Source organism: Mus musculus, chromosome 8 (assembly GCF_000001635.26).
Source record: "Mus musculus strain C57BL/6J chromosome 8, GRCm38.p6 C57BL/6J".
NCBI lineage: Eukaryota > Metazoa > Chordata > Mammalia > Rodentia > Muridae > Mus > Mus musculus.
In genome coordinates this window covers 64,675,246-64,694,391 of record NC_000074.6, presented here as the reverse complement: position 1 = coordinate 64,694,391, position 19,146 = coordinate 64,675,246, and the positions used below count along the sequence as shown (strand labels likewise).

The window sequence follows — 19,146 nt, the reverse complement described above, 5'->3', positions numbered from 1 at the left end:
GTAACATTCTGTGCCTTAGTTATAGCACTCTGGTTGGTTAGGATTTCTCAGGGGTGGGAATGGGGTGGGTGAGGTGTGGGCGGCCATGTCTGTCACAGGTCAGCTTTCGGAGACAGGGGGACTTCTGAGAGCCACAGAGGCCATATGACGACCTGTTGTCTTGCTAATATCACTTTCTAAGCAGCTGGACTCCCTTTGTCCTCTAGCTGCTCCTGAGACCAAGGAGTCAGTAGGAGAAGGCACTTCCACTGTTTCAAACTTCAGTTAAAACAACAACAACAACAACAAACCAACAACAAACCTAATGAAACTATTATAGACCTGGATTCCTTTCCTTTCCAGGTGACAGATTTATTCAGGACAGGGTATTATTAGACAGCAGAGAAAGAGGCATCCGAGGGAAAATGTCCCTCATGAAACATTCCCCAGCTGGTCTTCATTCAGTCTTTCTTTTTGGTGGTCATACTCAATGATCACGTGTTCAGATCCGTGCTGATGTTACACCCAAATGGCAACCTTTGTAGAGTAACATCTGCTGCAGATGTTGCTCCAAAAACACAAGCCCTGCCCAAGGGTGCTCATTTAAGCCCATGATTTTATCCGTTTGCAGTCACTTTGTGAAAGGGATGACAATATATATCATTTGTCTGTATCGGATTTTTCTCTATTTCAGGATTGAATCAGAATGCCAAACGAAATCCTTTGTCTAATTCATGAGCAGAGTCTTTTTTTTTTTTTCCAGGATATCACAGAAGATGAGTGGTATAGGTCCTGCTTGTAAAGGACACCGTCTTATCCCATTTCTTTTTTTTTTTTCCCCCTAGAAAGGTTTTGGAGTGTGTCTGAATACAATTAAATGCAGGATCTGTAAATTGGTAGAAAGCACCTTTAAATCAAAACACAGTGTTCTGGCTTCTAGCCAGACCTTGCTGTAGATGAAATCGCATCCCTTAAGTTTCCACTATTGCAGTGATGTCCAGGCAAGCAGCGGGTTGTTTCTTACCCCCACCCCGCATTCTGATGCATCTAGGTGGAAATCAAAAGGCCCTGTTAACAACCCAAGAATGTGTTTTCTACAAGGATGATCTTGGGTCGTGGTTCCCTCTCATTAACAATAGCCTTCCTAAGTCAAGGTCTTAGCTGTCATTCCACCTGCGTGGTCCCTGGCGCCATTTGGCTTTTGACGTGGGTCTGAACCAAGAAATAAACCCAACATCCCTGGCGGCTGCTTCGCCTGTGCCTAGCCTCCTGGCTCCCGCTCCCCGGGGCGGGTAGTGCAGCGCGCAGAGCCGTCGCGTCGCCGCTGTCCTCTGGGTGGCCCCAGAGCGCACCGTTCATTGAGCGGTGGAAGGTGAGGCGAGAGGAGGCTGGTGCTGAGCTCGCCAACTCCACCCGGGCCCGGGCAGACAAAAGAGGCCGGCAGTGCAGCTCGCGGGGACGCGATGGCCGGGCGCGGAGGACGGGTGCTGCTGGCGCTGTGTGCCGCGCTGGTGGCCGGCGGGTGGCTGCTGACGGCTGAAGCCCAGGAGCCCGGGGCGCCAGCGGCTGGCATGAGGCGCCGCCGGCGGCTCCAGCAAGAGGACGGCATCTCCTTCGAGTACCACCGCTATCCAGAGCTGCGCGAGGCGCTGGTGTCCGTATGGCTGCAGTGCACCGCCATCAGCAGAATCTACACAGTGGGGCGCAGCTTCGAGGGCCGGGAGCTCCTGGTCATCGAGCTGTCTGACAACCCCGGGGTCCATGAGCCGGGTAAGTGCTCTGCCCGCTGCAGGGGCTCCGGGGACGGGAAGAAGGAGAGGTGGGCCCCAAGTTGCTTCCCGGTGGAGGATGCCTGGATGGAAGGTGGAAAGTGGGAAGGAAACGAGCACCAGCCTCTCCCTATCGTTCGCATCTCCGACCCGTTTTTTTTTGTTTTTTTGTTTTTTTTTTTTTTTTTTTTGTGAACATAGGCTAGAGGGGGGCTGGAGGCACGGGGACAGGAATAACAGGCAAGCAAATCCCAGAGCTGAGTCCCCGGTGCTCACCGTCACAGATGGGTCAAACTCTAAACAGAATAAAATTGTGAGTTCTCAGGAAGGCAAACACCTTCCCCTCAGACACGAGTGAAAAATAAGGTGCAGAAGGAGAGGAGCCAGGAAGGAGGTCTCAGAGGAGCCAGGAAAGAGGCTTTTATCATTTGAGAATTTCCAAAGGACCAGCTTATTGGGTGCTGCAGCTCTTCCTACCTTCCTCTGTGTTTGTGTGAGCGTTAGGTGCACTCTCTGGGGATGCTGGCGAATTTTAAAAAGGATATTGATGATCTAGATGTCGTGTGGTGTGCATATATGTAGATCTTCCTACCAGGATAGAAAAAGATGGTTTCTAACAGGCATACAGATTCTGAAACCATGCATGGCCTTACTAAGGGAAAACAACAGTACCCCCCCACCCCCACCCCTCCCCGCGTGCTTTAACCACTCTGAGATGACTAGTTCACGATTGATCACGTTTTATCTCCTGCAGTCATCTTGTTAGGCATTTTCCGTCAGAGTATGTTCAAGCACGTTTTGATTTGTATTAAAGGCTTAGTATTAAAAAGATATTTTAAGCAATGTTTTGGGATCTTTTTTGGGTTATGTTTATGCTCTTCAGAAAGAATTTGGTCCTGGCCTTTCTGTTGGTAATGAAGGCCTGGTTAAAGCGCCGGAATCAGTATGGAATGCTTTTGATTTCTCGAGGAAAACACAAAAGCCAGGCTAAAAATTCTCAGTGCAGGACAGGAGAAGTCTCCCTTCCTTCATCTCTCCCCGCCCCCTCCCCTTTTTTTCCTCCCTGGGTTTCTAGTTCATTAGATTGGCCTTGAATTTGTAGTCCAGGCTGGCCTCGAACTCCTGATCACTCAGCTTCTGAATCATCAAGTTGGGACTATGGATGTTTCCCACCATTCCCGACTTTTTCCTCTCTCCATTATTATTATTATTATTATTATTATTATTATTATTATTATTATTATTGTTATTGTTGTTGTTGTGATAGGATGCAATCCAGGAAGGCTGAGTAAGCCTCTGTCACTGAGCCCCGCATTCATTTGCCTGCATAGTTTTCCCAGTGGTACATAAGACGGAGAATGGATTAAATAAATGCTAATAGAGAAACTTTGATCTTAGAACATGGAGTGTATGGGTTAAGTCCTCGGAAAACATTTCTTGCCCATGACTAAGGTAAATGACAGGGTGGGAATGAATTTGCTAACGGCTTGGTATTAGGGTGAAAACCTTAAGACATTCATAAAGAGTTCCAGCAGGGCTCATCCTGGAAAGCGGAAACGATGGTTAGTGTTTGTACAGTCATTGGAAAATAAGGAGACAATGCTTACATGGACACTCACTTCCAGCCAAGCCACACAACAAGCTGGCCACTCCTGACAGTCCAGCTTGTATGATTCTGATGCTCAATCTCAGCCCTTTGTTCTGCTTGCTAGTAGAGTCTTCCTGTGGGCTTGTTGAATTATTTAAAGAAATTATGTGAAAGCCATGGTTTAACGTTATGTTGTCTTGTTTCAAACGTAAAGATAAATTGATATTATTGCAAGAATATGACGTGTTCTGAAAATGAAAACAAATTTTGGTTGAATATCTGGAGCACGGATCTGCAAATCTGGTTGAAAAAAATGATCACTTTTTAGAAAGTCCTTCAAAGTCCTTTTCGGGTGAGCAGATAAGAAGGCATATCTGTGTCTCTTCCGTGGTAGAAATGGGTACATTCAATGTTATTCCTTTGGCCATTTTGAAATCCTACACCTTCAAGATGAGCCAGCTTCTATGACTTATACACAGGTTGCTCCGGTGAATGGGAAATCTGGCACAAAGGTTATGGGACAGGAAGTGTCTGTGCCAACTCATGGAAAAGAATCCTAGGGACTCATAGATCAGGGACATTGACGAGTGCCGCCCCACAGGGGGCAGAAAATGCACAAATTCTGGAAATTTACAAACTCTAATGTTGCTCAGACCCCTTATGAAGCAGACTACCTACCTTAAGTAATTTCATCGCAGAAGTACCTTCGGGATTTGTTTGTAAAACCTTTATTATTTATTTATCCATGCATGCATGTGCTTCCGTGTATGCACATCATGGTGTGTGAAAGTCAAAGGTCAACTTTCAGAAGCTGGCTCTTTCTTCCACCCTGCAGGTCCTTGAAATAAAAGCCAGGCTGTCAGAGTTGGTACCTTTACGCACAGGCTCTGATGTAACACTCTGGATTCTGCTTTAAATTCACTGATTGAAAATTTCCATGAGACTTTTTTTTATATTCATTTTATTTTATTTTTTTTTTAGCATGAATAAAGAGTCAAGTTTGTTTTCCTAGCCTAGGTAATTTTTTTATGAACATCTGCCCAAATGCTGTGGACTGGGTGCAGATGAGTGGTGGAGTGCCCACTTAGGGCCTTGTGCTGGATCGTCAGGACAGAAAAAAAATACCGTTATTTGTAAGGATTTAGTCAGTGGATGTAATAGAGTCCTAACAAGACAACATATCCCCCAACAAGAGTGGCGGCAACAACTGAAAGCTTCCTTTGGTTAGATTAGCACGTTCTGGGCAGATACTTCTTAAAAACGGACAACGTTTTTCTAGCCAGAAGGAATTGACCTCTGTATTTGTTTGGTACAGTCTGTGGGCTGAACTTGAGGTCTCCCAAATAATTCCTTAGGTATTCACCGTTAGAATTCACGAACAGGGAAAAGGAGGGAGATGTCTCTGGGGAGACGGTTCCATAAGTAAAATGCTTGTTACCCAAGCATGACGCCCTGAACAGGATCCCTCAGAACTCATGGACAACACTGAGCAGAGCACAGTTGTAAGCCCAGTGCTGGTGATGCACTGATGGGGCACTTGGGGCTGGTGATGCACTGATGGGGCACTTGGGGCTGGTGATGCACTGATGGGACACTTAGGGCTGGAGCTGGCCGGCCAATTCAACTGATCTGACAAGCCCCGGGTTCAGCAAGACACCCTGTATCAAAGACTCGGGTTTGGAATGATTGAGCAAGGTACCTAATGTTGGCTTCGTACCCTCTCATGTACATGCTAGCAAGCAAGGAATCATGCGCACAAACACATACACACACATACAAATACACACACACACATATACTACACACACACATACACACACATAGAAATACATACACACACACATACACACACACACACACACACACACACACTTATACCACACACACACACACACAGAGGAAATTCCATTTTAAATTCATCAGTAAGGGTTATCTAAATATATTCTGTGATTTTTTAACAGGAAACAGCTTGATTTTTGGTTTGCTAAAGTATGTATGAAAGAAGCCTTTATTAACTTGTATCTGAGGAGTAGAATCCAAATAATCAGACCATTCTTTCCAGGATTAAAAATCCATATGTTTGGAACAATAACTGTTTGCATACTTGCTTTTGGGAATTCACCCTGACTCACAGTTGACACTCCGTCTTACATACAGTCTCAGGAGCAAGGATTTTTCTCTCGTGCAGGCTGCATGATTGTTTTGGACCCATTCCTCCAATCTGTAAAAATTTAAAGTGTACAACTGCCAGTATGTATTTGCCAAGTATTTTGATAAAACATGTTATGCCGACAAAATATCCACACATCGTGACAAAACAAACAAAAACAAAAAAATTAAGAAAACCCAAACCAAACAAATAAAAACAAAATCCAACCCCCAAAACAAAACAAAAAAATCAAACAAACAAAAACAAAACAAAACAAAAATAAACCCCCAAACAAAACAAACCAACAGAAAAACAAGTAGAGATTTTGATGAAGAGTGTGTGTTTTTGTTTTGTTTTGTTTTGGTCTAATAAATTTGGTACAAATTAGTGTGAACTAAATGCAATCAAGTAGGAGTTAACAGTCGGAGAAGATGGATGTCAGACTCTGGAGAAGAATATGAACCAAATCACACAAGGTCAAGAGTTATTTTTAGCCTGGATGAGTCAACACAGCTTCTGCCAGAAGTACAGTCTTGATTGACCTGCGATTGGCTAGTGGAAGAGCGCAGAAACTGATCTGGCCTACACCCTTATATGTTATGTTCAGATGGCCCTGTCTGAGGGAGAACCCAGGGCTGGGGTAAGCTGGGCCAGGGCATCCTCAACCCAAAGAGACAGCTTTTTATGGAAATTTGACAAGTAGCAAGGAATCTCTGCCATGTACCACATTGATTTACCTAAGGGATAAAGGGCCCCACCCTTCACACTGGCATCCTTTAGAAAGATACTAAGACATACAAAGGAGCCTTAGAAAGGGAAACATGTCACCCCAGAATTTCCCAAGTGCACTTAGTGAAACATTGATGATTGGTTTGACAGGCATTAGATAAATAAGAAAAACAGGCTTGTACAGTTTCTAATTAGTCAGCATCATTAAGATGCAAATCTCCAGATTAGCTGTGTACAATACAAGAGCACCCTCACCTTTGACAGTACTGGGAAATTAATCTAGAGCCTCACACACGTTACAAACAGTCTTTCACTGAGCTGCATATCCCCAGCCCTGTTGGGTGCATACAATACAGTATAGGCATTCATTATTTCACCAGTCAGGATTTATTTTGTAATTCTCCAACAAAGTGCCTCATAAGGGATGCTCCTCAGGAGGGGGTGCACGCCTTTACCTTTTGTGTGATTGACGTTCATAAGTGACTAGCACAGTGACTTATGTAGCCACTTCTTACTTATTACATGCGCTTACTAAACATGAGTGTGATTCCGAGACCACGAAACAGGGGAGTGTTTTGATGAGGAAAGTTAGTGAGACTGGGCCACCACAATTCGTCTTTCCTTATTCGGCTGCTTCATGGTTTCATACTTTTATTTTTTAAATGATTATCATGTGTGTGACTATTTGTGTTATCGTGTCCGCAAGAGCAATGCTCAAGGAGTCCAGATGGTGGAGACAGACTTCATGGATCGGGAGTTAAACACGGTTCTGAAGTGTCCATCACAGGTGCTGGGAAACGAACTCGGGTCCTCAGCAAGAGCCACAGTGCTCAGAACTGCTCAACCATCTTTAGTCCCTGTGTATTGTTATTGTTGTTATTATTGTTGTTGTTTTTGTTGTTGTTGTTATAAACTTACACCATACAGGAATGCCTAGAGACCAGAGGAATGTGGCCTATACAAAATAATTCCCTGAGGTTACTTGTGTCTAGTTGTATAGAACATGGGCTAACCTGTGAGAATGTCCCTTTGGGGCTGGAGACATGGTTCAAAGGTTAAGAGCACTGTCTTCTCTCCCAGAGGTCCTGAGTTCAGTTGGGATCTGATGCCCTCTCTGGTGTGTCTAAAGATAGTGACAGTGTACTCACATACATATTTCTTTTTTAAAAAAGAAAAGGCAGCCAGGCAGTGGTGGCGCACGCCTTTAATCCCAGCCTTGGCATTCTTTATTTTATAAAGTGAAGCCTGCAGTTTTAGGACAAATGGTAAGTAAAAGTCTAAAATATAAGCAAAAAAAATTTCTATAGTGAATTTTGAGCTGGTGAGATGACGTAGTGGTAAAGAGACAGTCAACCTGAAAATCTAAATTCAATCTCCAGGTCCCCCTCTTCCCCCGCCCCAGCCGAGAAAGACTCTCTCCGGTTTTCCTCTGCCCTCCACAGTCAAGCAGTAACATGCATGCCAATGCACCTACACGCTCACACAAATAAACATTAAAAAAAAAAAAGCACCAGGAATCAGTGTCACATAAGAAGAAATGTATGGCTCTTTTAAAAAACTGAAGCTGGCCATCTCCAGGGCTGGCTCAGTTTTATTTTTCTTCATGAGGTGATATTCAAGCCATATGCTTGGCAGTGTTATAGAGAGCTGGCTGGTAAATCAAATGAGATCAAACATGAAAGATAAACGTTTAAGTGTGTTCCTCCTGTCCCAGAACCGACTGGAACTGTGCGAGTTGATTCTTCTGTGAATGCTTCCTTCTTTTAAAACTCACAATGTTTTTTTTTTTTTTTCCCCTAATAAAACCTGACCAAAGAGAAGGACCTGCTTATGTTGCTAGAGCTTTTAATTATTTTCCGATGGTCTACCTACATGTTAAGTTGTCCCCAAATGAATTATCCTGAAAGAAGACAGTGAAGTGTGTAGAATATTACAGGCAGGGAGTGGCTCACGACAGAGTACTGAGGAATAACTTTCTGAGGCGACTACATATTTTGCTTTTTATAGAAACCTGTTTACTGTGAGACCACAGTCAGCAACCAGGCTTTACAGCAGTCGTTTAAAAATCTTCACTAAAGGATATTTCATTTCAAGAAACGACTTTTTTTTTTTTTTTTTTGGATGGCAATCATGTATTTTTAAAATGAGCCTAAATAAAACTTTTAAGTTAAATTTAGGTCACTAGAAAATGCCTTGCTCTGGTTTTGCATGGCAGGAGAACAGGGATAAACCCATCATTCATCTGATTTGCTTGCTCATGGCAGGCTGCTCCCTCACGTTCTGGTCCAGAAGCGATGCTGGCCTCGTGACCTTCCCCAGTTCACACTCACTGTGCAAATCCAGAAGCTCTAACTTTGACCCTGTGGTGTTGCTCACTGCAATTCTACTGCCACCCCCCTGATTTACATTTAAGCTCAAATCATACACTTGCCCATATTTAGAACAATAAAAAATTCGATAATATGAGTGTATTTAGTTGTCTCCTCTCTGACCAATATATGTTTTTAAGTAAATAAGTGTTTTTATTGCATGTGTTTGAGTAATGTTTTGCTTATATAAGCACTTTGTGTATGCCTGTTTCCTGTGGATGCCAGGAGAGGGTGAGATAGCCCCTGGGACTGGGATTTCAGAGCGTTGTAACCTTCTTGTGGGTGCTGGGAACTTGGTCTATCTGCAACAGTAACTGAGCTAATTTTCTAGCTCCTTTCCAAAATTGTAATAACTTTCTTTGTCACAAATGAATTACTAAACTTTTAACTATACCTCATTTCACACCAAAATGGATTTTTCAAACATGAAAAGAAAATGTACCTGTGATATTTCTACTTTAATTTAGAGATTACTTAATAAGTATTCTTTAATATTTGGTGTTATTTATTTATTTATTTATTTATTTATTTATTTATTTATTTTCAAGACAGGGTTTCTCTGTGTAGCCCTGGCTGTCCTGGAACTCACTCTGTAGACCAGGCTGGCCTTGAACTCAGAAATCCGCCTGCCTCTGCCTCCCAAGTGCTGGGATTAAAGGTGTATGTCACCACCGCCCGGCGTTTATTATATTTATAAGATCCTGTTTTACATTTATGTATTTACTCTGTGTGTGTGTGTGTGAATGTGTGTTTGTGTGTGTGAGTGTGTGTGCATGCACGCCACAGCTTGCTCATATTGTGGAGGTCAGAGGACAGCTTGAATCTCCTTATGAATCTCTGGGATTGAACACTGGTTTTCAGACTCGGTAGTAAGTGCCTTCACCAGCTAAGCCATCTAGCAGGTCTCTTCTTTTATTCTCTCCCTACACCCCCCCCCCCCACACACACACACAAAACAGGAGTATGTGTCACATCACATAGCTAGAAGAACCTCGAACCTTCTGTGAATACTCCAGGCTGGCCGCAAACTGGCAATTATCATCCTGCCTCAGTCTCCCAAGTGCTGAGATTACAGGCATGAGCCCTCACATCTGGCACTTTGCTTACCCTGCCTCTGATTACACTCTCACAGAAGATGAAATTCATAGTCACACTCTGATAACACCCTCGATTCTGGAAAATATCTGCTGCATACAGATCCAGAGGTTGTGGCCTTGGCCATCCTATCTTAGATGCTGCTAACATGAAGATCAAAGACATAGGAGAAGCTACTAGACACGCTAAAGGTATATACAAGAATAAAATGGTTTGCATTCTAAGATGAAGAGTCCAATTTCTGGTTTTCAAGTGGAGTGGCCCTAACAAAACAGTTTGCACTGTGAAGTTAGCAGAGATGTTTTTTGTTTGCATTTACTAGGGGAAATCAGTCTTGCTAGTGTGAGAACTCAGCGCATGTTAACCCAGATGGACTTCTGCAGCCTTGTGGGATTAGGCGCTGCGCTTTTGGAAACAGTTATAAACGGGCACAATCCACTGACCACCACACACTTCCACAAGGAGGAGTCAGCTAGTTAAACTGATTTTCTCAAGACTCAAATCCGATTGTGAAAACTAACAAAGCAACAGCAAAGTAATTCTTACATGTGTCCACTAATATAACCAATGGCACTACGCGGAAGCACACTCTCTAAACAGACACGGAGATTTTGTCTAAGTTTTGATGATTTAAGCAAGATTTCCAATTGGTATTCATTATCTAAAGATGTCTCATACTTTGTCCACTAACTTAAAAAATAATAATAATAAAAAAATCATTTCCAAACTGTTCTTTCTTTCAGGTATGTTCTTTGGCTCTTGTCCTCTTAAAATGTGGCCACATATTCTCCTAAGGTTTCTAAGCACGTGCTCCAAATTTGCCTTTGCTTTTGTGTGACTGGTCGGTCGCTCACGGAGTGCCTCTGGCATCAGTCTAGAGAGGCCAGTGAATATTAATGTACCATCATGTCCTCTTCTCTCCCTTCCTTTTCGCTTTGGGTATCAAACGGAGAAAGAAGAGCAGTTTCCTATCTAATTAAAAAAAAAAGATGTATTTATTTTGTTGTTTTATGTGAATGAGTGTTTTGCCTGCCTGTATGTAAGTGCTTGTCTGGTGCCTTTGCGGGGGTGGGGGGGGGGTGGGGTGGTGGTGGTGGTGGGGGAGGGGGGGTTAGAAGAGAGCATTAGATCCCCTAGGGCTGGAGTTACGTATGGTTGTGATCTGCTGTTGGGTGCTGGGACTAGAACTTGGGTCCTCTGCAAGAGTGTCAAGTGCTTCTAACTGTTGAGTGAACTCTAAACCCTAGTTTGTGGCTTCGCCTGATTAATCCGAATTATGAACATTCAGGTATGTATTACCATGTCTGGCCATATACGAGTCTGTGGACACATTTGTTGTCAGTTCACTTATCCATGGCTGTCTTTCTCTAGGGATGCCTCAAAGTTGGGTCCTGAATTAACAACGTCTTTGTGTCTAAGGCACACAAAGAATTAGCACTTATCGTCACAAGATTTGGAGTGTGTCCTTTTGTTAAAATGTTTAAGAGAAAAATCAGGGGCTGGGGATACAATTCAGTCAGTGCTGGGATGCTCAGTTATAGTGTGTGTCCAGTCCTAAGCAGTGGGGACAAAAGAAGAGAAAGAAAATACCCCAGTTGTCTTCTGTTTTAAAGATATTGTCACGCAATATTCCCTACAGATGCATGTACCTTCTTTTCACTTTATAGCTAAATGCACACCCACACTTGCAGGCAAAACACGTAAAATAATACAGTAAACAAGTCTTTAAAACTATCAATAGTTTCATTTTGAGAAAGACAAATAACCCAAGGTGTTTATTTTTCCAGAGAGCTACTTTTAAGAGGATTTATGGAGACCCATGTCTTAAAATAGACATAATTTGGTTAAGTCGATATTGGTGGGTTTCTTTCATTAGACAAGGATAGCCTGTGGCAGGTTACATAAAGGAGCCTTATTCCCTCTCATCCACTTCCTTGTGCTCCCCATTCCTTTATGATGGAGACCAGAGCTGTGAAAGGAAACTTGAAGCCCTGAGCCCATGCGCTCTGAGGACTGCGTGTGCTGGGCTTTTCTTCTCTCTGGAGACCTAGCCTTTCCCTTCATTTCTTAGTCAAACATATTAAAGTTGCCAGAAGGCTGCATTGACTTATGAGCATTTATAAATTAAGTTTTCCAAATTCTTTGGGAAAATAAACATGATTAAAATGTCACTGAAATAATAAATGAACAAGCCCAAATACCTAATGGAAATTATGTTTTCAGCTTAAGACATTTTTATGTCAGTTTTTATGTTTTCACATTGCCAAGTTACATATTGGTATGTCTCTCATTTCTTTTTTAAACTTTATTTCTTTGTGTGTGCATGTGCCTGTGTGTGTGTGTGGGCACATGCAGGCGTGCATTCATGTATGGAGATCAGCAGGCCACTTGTAGTCAGTTCTCTCGTTCTACCGTGTGGGTCATCCAGGTGTTGGCAAACATTTTTTACTTGCTGAGCCAGCTTGCTGGCCCCTTCCTGTTTTTTAAAAAATGGGTTTTCTAACCAATCTATCATTTCCTGGATCCAGGACTGACCATTTTGGGGGGTGTACTACCCAAGGTGCCTGCAGGGTCTGTAGTAGATTCTCAGTGGATTAGTGCATGAATGAATACTTCAAAATGGGCTGTAAACACAGATGCACATACTTTGCCAGCCATTATCTATGAGTGTGCAAGCAAATCATATGCCAATGCACCGCTTGGCTTTCCTTCCCATATTCCTGTGCAGAACTGAGCCATCTCTGAATTTTATTGTTATATTCACAGTGTCTGGCTAATGTCATTTTGTCACTAGTAAATCACAATTAATGTTACTAGTTCCCTATGTTAATTCCCTAGTTTGGTCCTATTTCTTATCTTTGTCTTTCATACCTAAATGCCTCACTCGCCATGGGCCTTCAGATCTGATTGTTCTTTAGATGTGGTTCTGGGCAGAGATGGCTCGGCAGGTGAAGGTGCCCACCACCAAGCCTAAGGTTGGTTCCTGGAACCCACATCGTGGAAGAAGAGAATCAGCGTCCACTGGATGTCCTCTGTCATCGTCATTACACACCATACTCCAAGTCACTCCCATACCTACACATCTACTCATTCCTGCACACATCTACTCATTCCTGCACACAGGACAAACAAGCAAACAAGTGTTAAAACAACAGGAAAATAGAACCCAGCTCCTCTGGGCTGAGGCTCTGCAGCCTGGACGATTTCATAAATCAAAGTACAAGAAAGCCTTTAGTCCTCTGGTGGGCAGTCCTGAGACTGAAGGAAGGACTACAGACAGCCACATGTGAAGTTAAACTTTTTTTAAATATCATTTCAATATTTGTTAAGAGGAATGTAGGGCTCTGGAGAGATGGCTCAGCGGTTAATAGTACTGGCTGCTTTTGCAGAGGACCTTGGTGGATTCCCAGAACCCAAACAGTGGCTCACAGCCTCCTGTAACTCAGACTTCTGACATCCACTGAGGCCAAGCACACATGCATTGTAAACTGATTGACACGCAGACAAAGCACCTACACAGTAAAAATAAATATTAAAATAATGATTAAAATATGTCCCTACCAGGTAGGCTGATGATGAGAAGAAAGTCTTTGCAACAAGGTAGACAATACTTAATAACTTAAGGACCAAATATCATCACCTGAGAATAATTGAAGTTTTAATTCATGTTCAAAATTAAGTCACAATAGGACAAAAGCCTATTAATGTGAACTGAGTTACTAGCACTCTCCCATGTAGATTTTGAACTATGTGAAATAGAAACTATGAAGTGGGGTTCATTGTGTTTGTCAGGCTGAGAGAAAACTTGCCCTGTCTGGGGCTTCAGGTGTCACATTTGGTCAGTTGACATGGTCTCTTCCTAAGCATTCCCAGCCTTCCATGTGAAGATAAATATCTCTAATACGCAATGTCTTAACATACTGTCTTCCGAAAAAAACAAACAAACATGTATCCACTTAATTTAAATATTAAACTTTATGATATCTAATGAAATATGGTACGTTGCAGTGTCTAAAAGTTGACATAGTTCAGATAAAAACCCAAGTAATGTGTGTGTGTGTGTGAATGTGTGTGACAAAGGATCTCATGTAGCTCTGCTCTCTATGCAGTTGAGGATGACTTTGTCTCTACACCCCAAGTGTTGAAAGTACAGGTCTGGACTGCCACATCTGGTCTTTGTTGTCCTAGAGATTCAGCCAGGGCTTTGCGCATGCTAGGCACACACTCTACCAACTCAGCTACATCTCCAGGCTTATTTTTTTTCCTTTCTGAGATAAGATCTATCTTGGTAGCTCGGGATAGTCTAGAACTTGCTTTGTAGCCCAGGCTGGCCTCATGATCTTCCTTTACCAGTGCTAGGATTATATAGAACTTGAACACCGTGCCTACCAACTTTTGTGATTTTTGTTTTCTTGAGACAAGGTGTCTCTATTACATATCCTTGGCTGTCCTGGAACTTGCAATAGAAACCAGACTGGCCTCAGACTCTTGGCCATCTACTTGCCTCTGCAACCCAGGTGCTGAGATTGAAGGTGCCACCATACCTGGCTTCAGTTTTTGCGCTATTTTTAATTTGAAAAAAAAAAGTTAACAATATCTTAGGTGGTAAGGCTTGCTCTAGGCTCTCCTGTGGCAGTAACATCCGTGAACTGTGATAATTATTTAAACAGATTGAGGCCTCTTCTATTATGTCCAGGCTTCTGAGTGTGCTGTTAGTAGTTGCTTCAGGGAATGTGTGAGGTGCTCAGTGGATAAAAGTGCCTCCACTGAGGCTGAGGACCTGAGTTCAATTTTTGGAACCTACTTGAAGGAGATAACCAGATATGCCCCCATCACACATACAAAATAAAACAAACAAACAAACAAACAAAAAACATGAAAAAAGTCATTAGTTCAGGTTGCTGGAGAGATGTTTGGCACCTAATGGTTTTTAACTTTGTAAATATTTTCCTTCCTCTCTTAACTCTACTGCAAGTTGTATAAACTGTACTTTAAAAACTCATGCAGCATGCAGGAGCATCAGTAGGTGTGAGTTTGAAGCTATTTTTCCCGAGCATCTAGAATTCTTCTTTTATTGGTGGTATTCCTTTAACGTGGAAGTTGAGCTTACTTGGTTGCTGGGATCCCATGACCTCTGCACGCAAGGGGAGGGAATGAATGGGGATGTGTTTCTTAAGTGAGCGCACACAAGGGTGAGGCCTGCTGGTATGTTCTCAAGAATTCATTGGCTAAAGTTCGCATGTTTGTGGATGCTCTACAGACAGTAGCATAGGGAATGCATTCATACTCCGGCCAATATTTGCATGAGGCTGAGAAGGCTCTCTTTTGTAGACCATGTAACACTTTCCATGATGTTCTCAGACCCAGGTCATACTCTATGGTATCGAAGGGCTCTGCTAACAACATTTACGTATAAACATTCTAATAGTATGAATCGTCAGGAAAGAAGCAATGACTTTCATTCATGAGGTGCTCGGAAATGCCAGAGAGAAGCATACTGAAACCAGTACCTATTGGGAAATCAAACCCGAGTCCTAGAGGCCACTACACCATCTCTGTCCTGCTACATCCACCTTTGATTCAGTGTAGCAGTAACAATGAATTGCCTGTGTGAGTGACAGTAAGCAAGTCAGACAAGTGTTTGAAAAGATAGAACTGGTTGGCATTGTGGCTCATGCTTGTTATTCCAGCACTCAGGAGGCTGAGGCAGAGGATTGCCCTGAGTTTGAGCCCAGCTTGGGCTATCTAGCAAGAACATGGAAATAAAATGAACATTGGTGTATTACTAAGTAATCAATAATAGGGAATTTCGGGGAGAAGAAGAGGCAAAGGTGGGAAAGGAAGAGGGAATTAAGAGGATGTGCAGAAAGAGGAACACTCCTCCATTGTTGGTGGGATCGCAAGCTTGTGCAACCACTCTGGTGGAAATCAGTCTGGTGGTTCCTTAGAAAATTGGACATAGTACTACCGGAAGATCCAGCAATACCTCTCCTGAGCATATACCCAGAAGATGTTACAACTGGTGATAAGAACACATACTCCACTATGTTCATAGAAGCCTTATTTATAATAGCCAGAAGCTGGAAAGAACCCAGATGTCCCTCAACAGAGGAATGAATACAGAAAATGTGGTACATTTACACAATGAAGAACTACACAGCTATTAAAAACAATGAATTTATGAAATTCTTAGGCAAATGGATGGATCTGGAGGGTACCATCCTGAGTGAGGTAACCCAATCACAAAAGAACTCACATGATATGCACTCACTGATAAGTGGATATTAGCCCAGAAACTTAGAATAGCCAAGATACAATTTGCAAAACACAAGAAAATCAAGAAGAAGGAAGACCAAAGGGTGGATACTTCGTCCCTCCTTAGAATGGGGAACAAAATACCCATGGAAGGAGTTACAGAGACAAAGTTTGGAGCTGAGACGAAAGGATGGACCATCCAGAGACTGCCCCACCCAGGGATCCATCCCATAATCAGCCACCAAAACCAGACACTATTGCATATGCCAGCAAGATTTTGCTGAAAGGACCCTGATATAGCTGTCTCTTGTGAGGCTATGCCAGTGCCTGGCAAACACAGAAGTGGATGCTCACAGTCATCTCTTGGATGGAACACAGGGCCCCCAATGGAGGAGCTAGAGAAAGCACCCAAGGAGCTAAGGGATCTGCAACCCTATAGGTGGAACAACAATATGAACTAACCAGTAGCCCCAGAGCTCATGTTTCTAGCTGCATATGTAGCAGACAATGGCCTAGTTGGCCATCATTGGGAAAAGAGGCCCCTTGGTCTTGCAAACTTTATATGCCCCAGTACAGGAGAATGCCAGGGCCAAGTAGTGGGAGTGGGTGGGTAGGGGAGCAGGGCAGGGGAGGGTATAGGAGACTTTCGGGATAGTTTTTGAAATGTAAATGAAGAAAACATGTAATAAAAAATTGGAAAAAAGAGGGAACTATATCTAATTTATATATACTAATATGTATATTAGTAGATATGTGCTTATAATATATACATATGTATGTATATAATAACCATATGTATGTATTTATGTATATGGCTATGCATATATATGTATACACATGTATATACACATATATACATAAGTGTATATATAATATGTGTATGTATCATATATGTGTGTGTATATATATGTATCTGTGCGCACGCGCGCGCGCGCGCGCGCGCGCACACACACACACACACACACACACACACACACACACACTTATGGTTATGAGCATTGAAGAAAGGATCAAATGGAAGGCGGGAGAGAAAGGGAAGCCAGATAGCATAGTGTAATGGGTGAGTGAGAACACAGCTTTCTTGTTTTTTCTCCTTAGGCAACATTTAACTGCACATTTAAACACTCAAGCAGAACAAACTGTTTGGGCTGAAGGAGGAAATCAGGAAAGGGATGGAGAAAGGAGAGGGGAGGACAGGAGGGACAGGAGGGACAACCATGAAGAAGACAAGCAAAGTGCAATGATATGTATGTCTGGAATGTATAATGAAACCCATTATTTTATATGCTAACTAAAGCAATTAGAAAAATGGACACAAGCTTTTTGAAAGAGGGAGATTTTTTTAGAAGAAGGTGGAGATTTAAATAGGTTTAAAAAGCTAAACTAAAAATCTTGTATGTATGTATGTATGTATTCTTTTGGGGGGTGGGGTTTGAGATAGGGTTTCTTTGTATAGCCCTGGCTGTCCTGGAACTCACTTTGTAGACCAGGCTGGCCTAGAACTCAGAAATCTGCCTGCCTCTGCCTCCCCAAGTGCTGGGATTAAAGGTGTGTGCCACCATGACTGGCGTATGTATTCTTGAAACAAAGTTTCTCACTGTGTAGTTCTGGCTGCCCTGAAACTCACTGTGTAGACTGGGTTAGCCTAGAATTCATAGAGATCCACCTACTTCAGCTTCCTAAGTACTAGGATTAAAGGTGTGCACCAGCACACTGGCTAATAAAATCTTGAAAGTAAAAGAAATGGTTAATTCTAAACCAGTAAAAGAGTATTATACTTGCTCTTAAAGATTATTTTTATTTTACTGTATGGGTGTTTAGCCTGCCAATATGTGTGCACCATGTGTGTGCTGATGCCTGAGGAGGCCAGAAGAGGGCGCTGGATTCTTAGCGACTGGAGTTATGGACAGGTGTGAGCTGCCATATGGATGCTGGGAATCAAACATGGGTCCTTTGGAAAAGAATCATGGAGCCATCTCTCCACTTTATTATACTTCTTACATATTGACCTGTTTGTCCCCAGTTTGGTGACATCACTGTCAGATTTTCATTTTGTCAGTGAAACAGTTTGGGAGCTGTTGTGCTTTGGCATCTGTGTCCTCCATTAAGGAAATAAAACTATTTGGGTTAGAGAGTATATTAACACTTTATTAATATGTGCACAAATTAGGCATATAAAATGATTGCATGATTATATAGATTTTCCTATATTATACAATTAGAAGCATAATAATTAGCTAATAATATAAGATAATAAATGGCAGTTGATCATTATTCCCTCAGTAGCTATTGTATACTTTCTTCTTTTTGTAGTCTTGGCTAGCCACTTGCTATGTAGACCAGGCTGCTCTTGCACTCACAGGCATGTCTCTACCTCTGCCTCCTGAGTGCTGGGATTAAAGGCAGACCTTACCACGTCCAGCTTCCTACGCACTTTGTAGTAATTCTTAACGTAAAAACATGTTAGATAATTTTGATTTTTGCTAAGTCAATTTCCATCAGTTAAATATAGCTCAATTAGCGTTCTGTTTTCACCGTGCAATTAAAAAAAATTTTTGTGTGTTGGACACAGTGGCTTTGGCTTCAGATCTAGATACTTGAGGCACTGAGATGCCAGGATATTGTAAGGCCTGGAATTCAAGGTCAGTCTGGATAACATACCCATACCTGGTCTCAAAAACAATACGGCAAACACATTAAAAAACAAAGCCCCCACTACAGAAACACCAAAAGGGATGTAATGAGGAGCTGAGGGGGAACCCAGACGGCTGTAGCTTTTGCTTTCTAAATCCGCAGCTGCTCCTGAATCCCAGCTGCATCTCATGATCATGCAGTCTGTCAGGTGATTTAGAGAGAGATTCACTATTCGGAAATATTTAGCACTTAACTAATGTTTCCAATTATAGGTTTTTGATTAGGGAAAATTTATTTTGAATCACTCGTAATGTTGAACCCAGTCTTCATTAGTGTTCCTTAGAACTGTGGAACTTAAGAATTACAGCTCCTCCTCCTCCCACCCCTGGACTGGAACGCTCTCCTTTCATAGACGATTGTCTTTGAGCTTCACAGAGAGATTAAACAACCTGTGCTGTGTGATGAAGCCTCCTGTGCCTGGAGCTCATTTCCCGAGATAGCTGGGGAATGGACACAGCTATTTCTTGTGGCTGTGAATTGTTTGTGCGGACTTGTCGGCAGAGTTTACTGGAACATGAC

The 19,146-nt window shown here is 42.5% G+C and overlaps 1 protein-coding gene across 1 annotated transcript in view; it reads left to right on the top strand.

Annotated features, from left to right (window-relative positions):
• Window positions 1-1,282: 1,282 nt before the first annotated feature.
• Window positions 1,283-19,146, top strand: part of Cpe (carboxypeptidase E) — a 100,568-nt gene continuing 82,704 nt past the window's right edge. The window contains exon 1 of the mRNA NM_013494.4: window positions 1,283-1,749. Within this exon, the coding sequence (NP_038522.2) occupies window positions 1,443-1,749 (307 nt within the window). The 5' untranslated portion in view covers window positions 1,283-1,442. The remainder of the gene's footprint in view (window positions 1,750-19,146) is intronic.